This window comes from Pleurodeles waltl, chromosome 3_2 (genome assembly GCF_031143425.1).
Source record: "Pleurodeles waltl isolate 20211129_DDA chromosome 3_2, aPleWal1.hap1.20221129, whole genome shotgun sequence".
In the NCBI taxonomy this organism is placed as follows: domain Eukaryota; kingdom Metazoa; phylum Chordata; class Amphibia; order Caudata; family Salamandridae; genus Pleurodeles; species Pleurodeles waltl.
Window position 1 is genome coordinate 44,162,814 of NC_090441.1, and position 13,483 is coordinate 44,176,296.

General features: G+C 44.6%; 1 protein-coding gene across 1 annotated transcript in view; it reads right to left on the reverse strand.

Moving 5' to 3' along the window:
* LOC138286445 (uroplakin-3b-like) overlaps window positions 1-13,483 on the reverse strand; it is a 121,234-nt gene that overhangs the window by 71,731 nt on the left and 36,020 nt on the right. The window contains exon 2 of the mRNA XM_069226710.1: window positions 6,511-6,654. Coding sequence (XP_069082811.1) covers window positions 6,511-6,654 — 144 coding nt within the window. The remainder of the gene's footprint in view (window positions 1-6,510; window positions 6,655-13,483) is intronic.

Here is a 13,483-nt window from a genome sequence, read left to right on the forward strand (position 1 = left end):
GACCCTAAACCCTAAAACCTACCCTTTAGTAGAATCTTTAGTAGAAACAACCCTACCCTGTTCAAAAAACTACCCCGACTCCTAACCCCACCCTAAACCCTTAAAACTACGTGCCCTGTCCTAAAATGTACTCCACCTTATCCTAAAAACTACCCGACCCCCCAAACCGTAAAACCTACCTGTCTGAAAAACGACCCCTCCCTCTCCTAAAAACGACTCCGACCCTCGCACTGAAACCTAAAACCTACCCTGCCCTGTCCTTAAAACTACCCTGAACCTCCGCCCCCACCTAAACCCTAAAAGCTACCCTGCCCTGTCCTAAAACCTATCCTGCTCTGTCCTAAAAACTACTCAAACCCCCCACCCAAACCCTAAAACCTGCCCTGTCCTAATTACTACCTCACCCAGTCCTAAAAACTACACTGACCCCCCACCCTAAAACCTAGCCTGCCCTATCCTAAAAACTACCTGGACTCCCCACCCAACCCTAAAACCTACCCTGCCCTGTCCTAAAACCTACCTGCCCTGTCCTAAAAACTACCCTGACCCCCCACCCTAAACCCTAAAAGCTAGCCTGCCTGCCTGTCCTAAAAACTAACCCACCCTGTCCTAAAAACTACCCGACCCCGCACTAAACCCTAAAACCTACCCTGCCCTGTCCTAAAAACGACTGCAAACCTCCACCCCCACCTAAACCCTAAAAGCTAACCCACCCAGCCCTAAAACCTACCCCAACCCCGCCCCGAAACCTAAAACCTACCCTGCCCTGGCCTAAAAACTACACCAACCCCCCTCCCTAAACCCTAAAAGCTACCATGGCCTGCCCTAAAAACTACCCGGAACCTCCGCCCTAAACCCTAAAATCTTCCCTGTCTTGTCCTAAAAACTACCTCGACCCCATGCTCCCACCCAAACCCTAAAAGCTACCCTGCCTTGTCCTAAAACTTATGCCGCCCTGTCCTAAAAACGTCCCCAACCCCCTGCCTTAAACCCTAAAACCTACTGTCCTAAAACCTACCCCGCCCTGTCCTAAAATTTACCCCAACCCCCACCTTAAACCCTAAAACCTACCCACCCTGTCCTAAAATCTACCCTGACTCCCCACCCTAAAACCTACCCTGCCCTTAAAACTACTCCGCCCTAAAAGCTACCCACCCCTGTCCTAAAAGCTCCCTGACCCCGTACCCTGCTCTAAAACATCCCCTGTCCTAAAAACTACCCTACCATGTCCTAAAAAGTACCCTGACCCCACCCTAAACCCTAAAACCTACACTGCCCTATCCTAAAAACTACCCTGACCTCCCTACCTTTTACCTTACCCTGCCCTAAAACCTACCCCGCCCTGTCCTAAAAGCTACCATGACCCTCCCGCCCTACACCATAAATCCTACCCTGTCCAAAAAAAACACCTAAAAACTACCCAAGGCCCCCGATTCTGTCCTAAAAACTACCTGTATGCGTGGTAAAGGCATGCATCCTAAACGCACGCGTAGTAAACGCATATGCGTGGTAATTGCAGCATGGTCATTGCATAGCATTGCATTGACCGTGTTGCTAGTGATGTTTCCCATTTTAGCAAAAGAGCACGGGTTATTTGCATCTACATCTGGTTTATTTAGGAACGTTTTGATAGAACAGCATTTGAGCTCATTCCATCATAGCTAGGGAATTGGTAGAAATGTGTACTGCTTCTGCAGCAGGTTGGATAGAACGGATTTCCTGAATGGTCAGATACCGTGGATAAAGTAATAAGAATGCTTCTGTCAGTTGTCTGGATATCTGCTGCTAGTTATAAGTGCCTCTTATTTTTTAGAACCTTAGAGCTGATGAAGTTTTGTAGCTACTTTGATTCTTCTACAACATGAGTGGTCAGAGCATCACAGAATTTTTGGGGATGAGCTAGTTCATTGGAGGAATATGTAGGCTCTTTAAATTCAGAGATGATTCTGAGGCTTCCTTTCCAGGGCATGATGCAACAGGGCCAGAAGAGTCGTGCTCTTATTTTCTTTTCGAATGGTTGCTCTGCAAATGTGGAGTTGACAAGTACATCGGTTTCTGCTATCCTGGACAAACGTCTTCCTCAAGTTGCTTTCAAGTGCTCCATCAACGGCTTAGAGTGCTGCGAGGTCCTTGGTGAACTATTTTGCTGCCGTGGTGCGACTCAAGTGGGACAATCCTTTCAAATGTTTTTTACATCCACTCATTGAATTTTGGTATTGCTAGCGCCACTCAGCTGGAAGATTTGGGTGTTACTTTCACGATTGTGACTAAGGTTTCGAAGGTTTTCGATTTTAGGTTTTTTTCTGGTACATTATACAGCTCTTGGTTGAAGCTGCCTTTTGTAATTGTGACGTTCTGGGATAATGATGGTGATTGGGATGGCATGAGGGTCACTGTCAGCAACATGTAAGGGTAACGTATCTGTGTGTTTAAGGAACAGCAGGGTCTTTGGATCCTAGGGTTGAAGTTGACACTTATTTCAGGTATTGCTCCTTAAAATAAGACTCAGCAGACATCGACAAACCATGATCCCATAGAAATTCTTCCTTGTACAAGTCTTCGGTGGATTTAACTCACAGGCAAAAGGCATCAGTAAGAGCTGTGCACAGAAGGAACTAATTCACGCACGGGTGCCCATCTCGCGAGAAAACATATTGGCAGTAGAGCGAACATTTCTGCTGCCCTGCTCTATCGCGTTCACGTAAGGGCGTTTACCAAAAGCTTGAGCATGCCAGGCGGCGCTTCACACTTGCAGCACTTTTGAGCCATTTGCGTGAAGTTTCTGATCCACCTATTTATGTGAGAACAGTCGCTGTCTTCTGTTTATTTATTTTTTCAAAAGAGATGCATTCAGAGCTCGGATTTAAAAGTTTGGCTTGTACGTATCTCTTGTAATCGCGTGTGCGTTAAAAAGGGTTTAAAAGCTCTTCCAACAATTATGTGAAAGAACTCTGCCTGTGCTTACCTTGTTCTGTCAGTGGGAGATAAGAAAACTGTGATTGCTTGGACTATTTTTGGCTCAGACTCTGGTGGCTTCATAAAAAGTGTAATTACTTAAAGTTGTTTACCAGATGTGAAGGAACAGCATGGGTGAAGTCCCACTGTGCATTTAATCAGCTTTGTCTGCTTATACAGACAACTTAACCAGAGGTTTATAAGACCTTTTTCTTTTTACTGTCTCCAAACAGATAATATGAATAGAGAAACAATTTTATTTAATGTTTCTAAAATGTTTTTTGTTTTCAGTTAAATACATTTTGGTTAGCCACAAAACAGACAGTCACATATGAAGTATGAAAGGACTAGATATATAAATAATAGAATTCATTTTCATGGGTCTTGTCAGGTTCCAAACTTTGTCAGGAGGGTCCAGCTCTACTGAGAACTGGTTACAGTTTTTTTCTCCCCTCTTCCCATAAGAGTCTGGTCTCTGAATTTTCTTTAGTATGCCCAGGCCATTATTCAGGGCGGACAAGTTCTATATTTCACAGCACTTGACATTCCTGGAGAACTGATCAGGTACCCCGATAATCCCCCCACATTAGGGGTAGAGGGTAAGATGGGGTTATGTTGCCTCTGTTGTTGAAAATTCTGTTAAGATGTATCCTGTGTAGAAGGTCAATTATGAGGTGTCTAGTTCCAAAGATCAGGCCTGGTGCATTGAAGGAACAAAAGGTTTTGGTTAATTTAGACTGAGGCTGGTGAAATTTACAGAAATTTGATGTGAATGAGGTACTTTGAGGTGTGGGTGGTAGATTAGTAAGAAAGAAATTGAGTGTTTGGGGGACGAGTGTTTTTTTAGTAGGAGGAATATGCTTTCAGGTGCAGAGTAGTCATGCAGGGACAACATGTTTAGGGAGTCCTTATGCATGAGAGTGACTTCTCCCACCCTTTTGATTTTCATGATTATTTTATATCCTGGTGGTATTCTTTCATGCATGATGGAGGTTGTGTCATCTCAGTCTACTTGAGGGGCATATTTGTCATAGCATGGCGTCCCCCTTGCACTACGCAAGGGGGCGCAAGGGCAATGGAACACTAAAGTCACATTTATAAAGCCATGCAAGGCCACCTGTGTGGACGTGCATGGCTTAATAAATCTGGAGCAACGCAAGGTAGTGCAAATCACCCCAAGGAGGTGTTCCATGGGTAGAGCGTGGGTGTTCCCGCTCATCCACCGATGGTTTGGCGCATTCCCAGATTTACCCTTAGTGGTAGAATTGGGAATGCAACAAAATACTACTCCTCCACAGAAGAGGCATAACAAGGAGAAAAATCTGTATTTCTCCTTTATTTTCCTCTTTCTGTGTGTGCTGCATTCTGCAAGCCTTATTTTTAATCCACCAAACTGTTCAATTTAGATGTCTAAGAGACCAAATTCATCTCTGATATCAAAATGTGACCTGTAATGATCTCCGAAGCAGACATGTAACTGAGTTGTAACTCCCCCATAAGCAACCCAATACTGAAGTTGATCAAATATGAACTAAAATTAACTTCCTATCTGTAAATAATATTAAGGCAATTATTATATAGGCATTGCCCCATCATTCAAAGCCACTGCTATAGTCAGTTTATGCAACCACACTGTCTGTGCCCTAAAGTATAGTCCTATATAAAACTTTAATGAGTTTTTTGTCAAAACACTTCCCCCACCAATATGTGTAAGTGCTGAAAGGAGAACAAAACACAACAAGGATGCGATGTCCATGTTAACAAGTCCATGTTCACATCTAAAATATGAAAACCAATGTTCCTTGGAGAAATGTCACCTCATGTAAATCAACTTCCATATTAAATATTCAGTGTTTTCTTAAAGACATTAGAGGTAGAGTTTATGGTATGGTGCATAAAAGTCACAGAGCAGGGCATGGATGCTGTCAAGATGCAGGAGTGTTGTTGGCATGGCAGAATATAGTTCAAAGCATGGACCAGATTAGTTTGTAGTCCAGACTAGTTATGTTCTAAGCAAGGGGAAATCAACAATTCTAAGAAATCTTTAGTCTGGTATTTAGGGATGCCTTATAGGGTCCTGTATCCCCAGCAGTAAGATTATTTGCTTGGCTCTCATACAACAGCCAGCCATAGGATGATGTAAGCAGCAGTCTTGGGTCGCCACTCATGGCTTTGGCCTCCTTATGACTCGCCAGGTCTGGAGATACAGTGACACCTCACACAAGATGATTATGGACACTATCTCCCATCCTGAACTTTTCTCCTACAAATCACTGTTTTCAGGTGTGTTAGTCTAATTAGTTCAGTGGAAGAAAGGCAAGACTACAACACAAAGAATGCATTAGGTTCACACAGAAGAGCAGTCCTGGAAACAGTGGGGGTGATTCTGACCGCGGCGGACGGCGGTCGCCGCCCGCCAAGCGGTTCCCGCCGAAAGACCGCTCTGCGGTCAAAAGACCGCAGCGGTCATTCTGGCTTTCCCACTGGGCTGGCGGGCGACCGCCGAAAGTCCGCCCGCCAGCCCAGCGGGAAACACCCTTCCCACGAGGAAGCCGGCTCAGAATGGAGCCGGCGGAGTGGGAAGGTGCGACGGGTGCAGTTGCACCCGTCGCGAATTTCAGTGTCTGCAAAGCAGACACTGAAATTCTTTGTGGGGCCCTGTTACTGGGGCCACTGCAGTGCCCATGACATTGGCATGGGCACTGCAGGGGCCCCCAGGGGCCCCACGACACCCCATACCGCCATCCTGTTCATGGCGGGTGAACCGCCAGGAACAGGATGGCAGTATGGGCTGTCAGAATCCCCATGGCGGATTCCCATGGGCAGCGGAAAGTCGGCGGTACACCGCCGGCTTTCCGCTTCTGGCCGCGGCTGTACCGCCGCGGTCAGAATGCCCGGCGGAGCACCGCCAGCCTGTTGGCGGAGCACCGCCAGCCTGTTGGCGGTGCTACCGCCAACCTCCGCCATGGCGGTAATTACCGCCAGGGTCAGAATGACCCCCAGTGTCTTTAATAGCCTGGAAGGAGGTGATCACCCTACCTGAGGGGTACAAATGAATGAGTACCGAAAGAATCATTAATTCAGGTTCTAATTACCTTGGTATATTTTCATTTTACCCTGAACTTTCACCAGAAGACTTTGGCCCAAGTTTGCTGGTGAAAGTCACCTGGTCTGCTGATTTAGTGTGGGCCCTGTCATTCCAATAGAGTTGATAACAGGAGCCATCAGCCCATCGGAGTAAAAGGTCAATTCAGGGTGAGGCACTCGGTGCAGGGGCCAAATGAATGAACAAAGGCCCGAAAATGCTCCGTGTTTTATCCTAGACCCTGAGAAAACCTGCAACACTCCTGTACACAAGACCATTTTTGCATGCAAGCGGGAAATAGCACTGTGATGTAGATAGAAGGTCTACACCATGAGTATGGCTGCACGCTTTACGAGAACAAAAGCGCATGCTTACAAAAAGACTTTAGCAATAAAATGTAGAGCAGCACACTGGTGGGTGCAGCTGAGAGCTTCTAAAACTAGGGACACAGAAGAGTTTACAGGACTTACCGTTATCATAGGAGACCAGCAAATAGATGCTATCTGTCACACTCCCGCTGAAGACGCAGGTTGGTGTGTCCAGGGCAAAAGTGGTAGCTGTGATTTTTCCGTCGATGGCCTGGGTCGTGATCTGCGGCTGGTAAAATTTTGGATCTAGAAAATCAGAAGGAAATAGCGAGAATTGAAAGATCCACCCGAGAGCTTCTCAAGCAAAACGTCATCTTCCATTTTGTTTAAATCATGATCTGCTTTGTCAGTTAATAGGGTGTTCGGTCCGTAGAACTGCAAAAAAACGTAATAATGTGGCCACCTGCATGTCCTCTGTCGTGGCTCTTGACCTCTAATAGACCAACTGGTGTGGCATGAATGGCACTTAAGGAGATAGCTTTCCTTATTTACTGTTCTTGGGTGCCAGCTGCCCAAGTTTTTCTCTTAATGGGTGTTGTGTATCCCATTCTATATGTTCAATTACATCCTTCCTTATCCTTTCTATAGAAACATCTGTAAAGGAATGAGAACTATAAGAAAGTTTACACCTCCCTACAACCTTGTAACAGGCAAACCCCCAGAGGTTGCTGCTAGCTTTCAAGTCACGCTCATTGCATCAGCCACTGCAACCTAAAAACATACCAGTAAATATACACACTTAAACATCAAATGAAATATGGCAATATAATTAGAATGTTTATAGCTAACAATGTTTAAACCTAGATCCAAGCCATATTAATTGTAGTATCAATTATGATCAAGTTAAGTTCGTGCAGTCAGTGGCCCCCTTCTAGCTTTCCAAAGTGCCCGGATGAAGAAGGTCACTGTGTGCTGTACAAAGTGGCACTGTGTTTGGTCACTCAGGGTAACGGCATCCATGCAAGTTGCCGTACCACATCTTCTGAACATCAGGGAGCTGGTTAAAGTGGGTAAAACAAGAGGAAGTTGGTTGTTTGCAGGACCTTTTGCATCCTAATGTGCCTTTGCACCTTAATACTAGTTTGGGCATAAATCGGATACTAAAATGCTATTTTCTTCGCATCAAATGTTTCTTTTTTCAATTTAAAGTGATTGTGCATCTAAAATGTAATTTGTACCTATACATTATCTTCTACTGAAATGTGATTTGTATTCGTAAACATTTTCCACACTCATGCTGAACCTGTACCTCGGGCGACTTTGCCCTGATGCTACTGATGTCCCCCTTTTACACATAATGTGACTCCTGTTACCTTTGCAACAAGGTTGACTGTCTCCTTAAATATGTTTGTACTCCTAAATGTGACCATTGCCCCTGTTGATGTTGCACCAATAGTTGCATGATTTTGCCCCTAAATTTGATTTACACCTACATTTACTTTTGCTCCCAACTATGTGCGGCTAAATGTAATATTTGCTCCTAAAAGCCTTTTCACACTCCTGCTGACGTTGCAGCTGAAGAGTGAATGTAGCTACATATGTTTGTGAACCTAAAAGTGATTTTGCACCTAAAAGTGGTTTGTCACCTACTGGTAGTTTTGCTGATAGATGTGATGGTGATGTTGCAGCAATGGTGCTTTTGCACTTGTTGACAGTCAAAGGTGTTTTTCACACGATCTTATAATGGTCACCAAACCAAAAACACAAAGAGAGCTGCATATGACATCAGACTGACAGAAGCACACACCACTTCAAACATGCTATTTCCTCTGCCTCGCCAAACTAACCTCAGTATCCAAAAATCAATCATCTGAGACTCAGCTCCAGCAAAACTGACCTACTGTTTTTTACTTTTACTACTACGGATGTAACCATCTGGACAAATACATTATTTAGGCCCCCATGGCAGGTATTTTTTTTAATTCCTGATTGGGACACATTTGTGTTTCTGACCGAACTAGGAATACATGGAGTGTGGGAATGTCACATTCCTGGTAATCATCCCCAAATATTTCACACCCTGTAAACCAGTGAAATTACCAGATATGAAAGGGCTAAAAAATGCTTCCCACATTTCAGGGGACCCTTGGGTATAAACTCCAAATCACACATGATTACAGAGTCCCAGAGTTACGTATACCCTCATTATCAATAATTTTGGGTGCAGAAATACCAATATGGTGTAAAAGAACACAAAAATTCCATCCAGGAGAAAAGTTTTTATCTCTGGTTACTATGACCAGATTTATAACCTACATATCACCCTGCATGAACATCTTGGTGATGGCAGAACACGAACTCTGTGACAGGGTTATGTCCACTTCCCCCAGAAAGCTATCATATAGGGGGCATTGTGACCCCAGGAGTACGTAGCCCATTGGCTACTACCCTAAAGTTCCAGTACTGCCCCTAAATTTAGTAGTTAGGGAATCCCCAGGCACCAGAAAATCCGATCCTGACGAACTGAAGGAAGAAGACGGACGCTGAAGAGTCGCAAAAGCAAGAACAGAAGGCCAGCAGCTGACTTGGCCCCAGCCCCACCAGCCTGACTGCTGTCCTCGACAACTGCAGCAAAGACGACTTGTCCTATAAGTGCCTGTGCCTTCAAAAGCCTGGTAGGACTGGCAGCCTTCAACCAAGACCCAAGAACTCCCTTGGAGTACAAGAGTTGCTCCTCTGCATCCTACACGCACCCCAGAAGAACTGCAAGGACTCCGGACCTTTCAGAAAACATATTTATCATTTGCACTTCACCAAGTACAGTGTTCTGATTCCATCCTATTAAAATATTTTTCATTACACAGAAGCACAAAAAATAGGCATTCACAACTACGGACATCTATTTTGAAATGTTTGTACAGTTGACTTAGGTTTTTCCTCACACACAACATTTTAATAAGTGACACCCTATAGCCTTTCATTTCACACTTTTTACAGAAGCTCAGACAGTTCACCTTACAAAATCATGGCACTCTGCAGTCAGAAGGAAAAAGGACAAACTGACTTCTGACCTGTGTCTGTGAACGCAGAGCAGCTGTGACAAAACCAAGATTTAAAGGCGAACACAACACCTGTTCTTTGTCAACTCACCAGAAGGGGCAAGTAGGTCCTGAAAAAAGCTCGACCAGATAAAATGTGACTCGCCACAGCGAGTGGGCAAGTAGATTTTTTGAGGCCTGTGTATGCAGTATACGCTTTTCTTCGATAGGATAACATTGCCACTTCAAAAATTGCAGTGTTGATTTTTCAAACCTGTAAGAATTAATAACTCGAAATGTACTTACCTGATCGTAATGATGTTGATGCCTAAAAATATATAAAGATAAGTGTTATTCTTTCAAAGTGGCATGGATCTCCTTTTTGAGTCATGAGTATCATTTATTGGCTGTGTGCATGCAGCAGATGTCTAACACTCCTCTCTGATAAGCCTAAGGCTACTCAACCACACTACCCCTTAAAAGAGCGCCTTGGCATTGCTAGCGCAAGGCCATGTCCACTTGAGAGGAAACCCCTGACTCTTTGTACAGTATACCTCATTTTGGTATACCATATAATGAACCAGCTTCCTACATGGTGGATGCTGTAGCTCCTGATGAAGTTGTGTAACTGTAGCCAGTGGTGTACTCTCTATTGTTGCTTCTGCTAGTGTTGCAGATGTGATACTTGCTGTTTCCCTTGCATTAGTGGTAGGCATCATCACGGCACCAGATGCCCTGAACGTGATTCAAGGGCATCTGGTGCCTGATGCGGTTAATACTTTGATAACTTCTCTGGTCCCTGACATGATGGCAGTTTTGGTATCTGCTGTAGTCCCAACTTTGCTTGCAGATGTCACTGCTGCTGCTGTTGTAGTAGCTTTTCTGCTGCTTACGTGGCAATTGCAACATATTTCTTCTTGCATCTATTGTTTCTGCTGTTGTGACAGCTGTTATTGTTGCTGTTGACCTTGCTGTCACTATTGCTGTGGTCACTGCTGGGTAGCTATTTGTGCTGTTACTGTCCCTGTTGTAGCTACTCCTGTTGCTGCAGCTGTGGTTGCTGCATTCATAACAAGTGTTGATACTGTTGTGGTCTCTACGATAGTGGCAGTTGTGGCTGTTGCTGCAGTTATAGCTTTGGTATTTTCTGTTGTTTATGCTGTCATTCCTGTATTGTGGTGCTTGCAACTAGCATTGCACCTGTTGCTGCTACTGTGATGGTTGGTGCTGTCCAGGGAATCTGACTACTATTGGGGCTCCTGTAGCTGGGGTTGTGGTCCTTGCAAATCTATTGTCAATCTTGTGTTGCTTTTTTGTTGCTGTCAAGGTGATAAATTATGTTGGTGTTGTTTTTCCTGCTGAGGACGCAGTTGTGATTACTGTTGGAGTCCCTGTTATGGTGGTTGCTGTTGGGGCTGCAGGTGATCTTGCTTCTGTTTTAGTTGTGGGTCAGCGGTGGTCACAGCTCTTGTCCCTATCATGGTGGAAGCTGTGGTCACAGCTATGGCCACTGATCTGCTTACAGATGTTGGTACTGCTGAGGAGGTGAAAGGAGCTCACACAAAGCAACTATCTGAATAATTCTGTTTTATTCATCGCATGGCCTGTGCCAGACAGCGAAAGATGTGTGTAGCTTGAGCAAAAACAAGAATGCCTCTCTCCCAAGACAACCTCTCCCAAATAAGGGTCAATCAAACTGTCATCTCCCAGACAGAGAGTAGACAACAACTCAAGGGCCCTCCCTATTCTTTTTCACTCTTTTTTTTACTATGCTCTAGCAAGGAACTAAAACAGCCTTCAGCCAGACCTAAAAATAAGGATTGCTTGACATGCCTCTGGGCTGTCTGTCCCAGACCCGTGCAGGAATTCAAATATGAGAAGTCCATTGACCCCGGTGACAGTGTTCTGCACCGAGGAAGAGCCAGGGTAATTTTTTTTTGGTTTTATACGTGTGACTCATCGGTATCATTTTTGTGGCAGCATTTCTGAAAAGCTTCTCGTAAGAAACTGGTGTCCTGTCTATGACAGTAACTGGAGGGACGGTAGTACAGGGCTATCGTATCCACTTGGACTCCTGCCAGCTGGTACAAAATTGATCTTTGTCTGTGTTAAGAGCTGAAAGACGCCAGGCATGTGACTGAGCAGGGACTGAAAGGGAAGGTGTGATTTGTTATGATGATACAGGGCAAGGATCTAGAGTTGTAGCTTCAGAGGGCGTGAATGGGGGTGGGACACCCCCTAATAATATTATGGTCGAGTCATAGCATAGATTCATTCGCTGTCGCTGCAGACTGAGGTGAGCGAGCCAACACACTAACAGGGAGCGCTGAGCAAGAACCGAGCCAAGGGGCTGGCTGCAGACGCAGGGCCGTATTTATACTTTTTTTAACGCCGCTTTTGCGCCGCTTTTTGACGCAAAACGGCGCAAACCTACAAAATACAATGGCCCGCATTTATACTTTTTTAGCGCCGCATTTGCGTCGTTTTTTGACGCAAAAACGGCGCAAACTTGCAAAATACCATTGTATTTTGTAGGTTTGCGCCGTTTTGCGTCAAAAAGCGGCGCAAATGCGGCGCTAAAAAAAGTATAAATACGGGCCAATGGTATTTTGCAAGTTTGCGCCGTTTTTGCGTCAAAAAACGACGCAAATGCGGCGCAAAAAAAGTATAAATACGGGCCGCAGCTTCAAAACATTTGGCATGTGAATCATGCAACAAACATAGGCCCGTATTTATACTTTTTTAGCGCCGCATTTGCGTCTTTTTTTGACGCAAAATCGGCGCAAACTTACAAAATACAATTGTATTTTGTAAGTTTGCGCCATTTTTGCGTCAAAAAAATGCACGCAATTGCAGCGCTAAAAAAGTATAAATACGGGCCATAGTGTAAAAATATGACAATGTTGCTACCAATATACATTCTTTAACATGTGGATGCATTTCACCTTAACACATTATATTATATCACTGCATTATGAGATATTTATTAAAACATTGAAGTTAGAAACATTCCTGTCCCCTCCCACTTCCTGAACTTGTGCATTTGAAGGTACTCATATCTGATCAAGAAGAAAAAGGAGCCTCAGCGAAAACAAAATATTTGCCTAGAACCACACAATTTATTCAAGTGGGGAAGCTGAAATTGACCCCAAGATTTTCTTGTTTCATATTTGCAATTCAGCCACTCATTCGCTCACCTATTTAACTTCATAGGTCACTGCTTTGTCTTTATTCTTGGGGTATGAGGCTAGAACGCGAGGTCAGGTAGAGGCCACATGGGCTAGTGAGTTGAGGAGGGCCTTGAGATGATCCAGTCAGTCCCACTGCTCACGCACTACAGACAGGGCCCGGGATGAGTGTGTGATGTGCAGGCAGGACTGAGGGCATGCATCTGATTGGGACCCTGCATGTAACTCTCTCCACATCAGTGCGCTGCCTGCATTGCTTTAAATTGGTCATTTCCTGACAGGTCCTAGATGCAGCAGTACATAAAAACGGTGTTTGATATGGGTTCCCATTATGTCCTAAAATAATGACCTGTACAGGCAAAAAATAATGGCTTAACTCCCATTTACCCTACAAATCTAGAGGTTGTCCATACCAGAGATGCTGTCCATGTTTACATTTCATTTTAATTAAATCTTGAATTCCCTAAGAGTGTTTGTTTTTTTCCATGTGTTGTGTTTCTGTAGGTTTTTCACGCAGCATATTCCTTTTATGTGAACTGAATCCCCTTCAGAAGCCTTGGTGAGTTCTGGCTCTTTGAGTAGGAGTTAGAGCTCTGGAGAGGAGCCTGAGAGTAGCGTACATTTCTCACAGTGCCATTCAGAGGATCATATCATGTTTAGACTTCATGCACATGCAATCCATGGTCTCTCTTCAGAGTGCACAGACCAGTAAAGGTCAAGGATAAAAGGGGCACTGTACAGTCTATGTCAGGCATCCACATGCATCTTTACAGGGGAGGATGTGGGGAGAGGAAGGAAGGAGGGGGTATCGGAGGAGAGGGAGGCTTGGGGACGGGCGATGGAAGAGGGAGGGAGTGGTGGAGAGGAGGGAAGAAGAAGGTACTCTGGTGCATATGTGTGAATATAGGT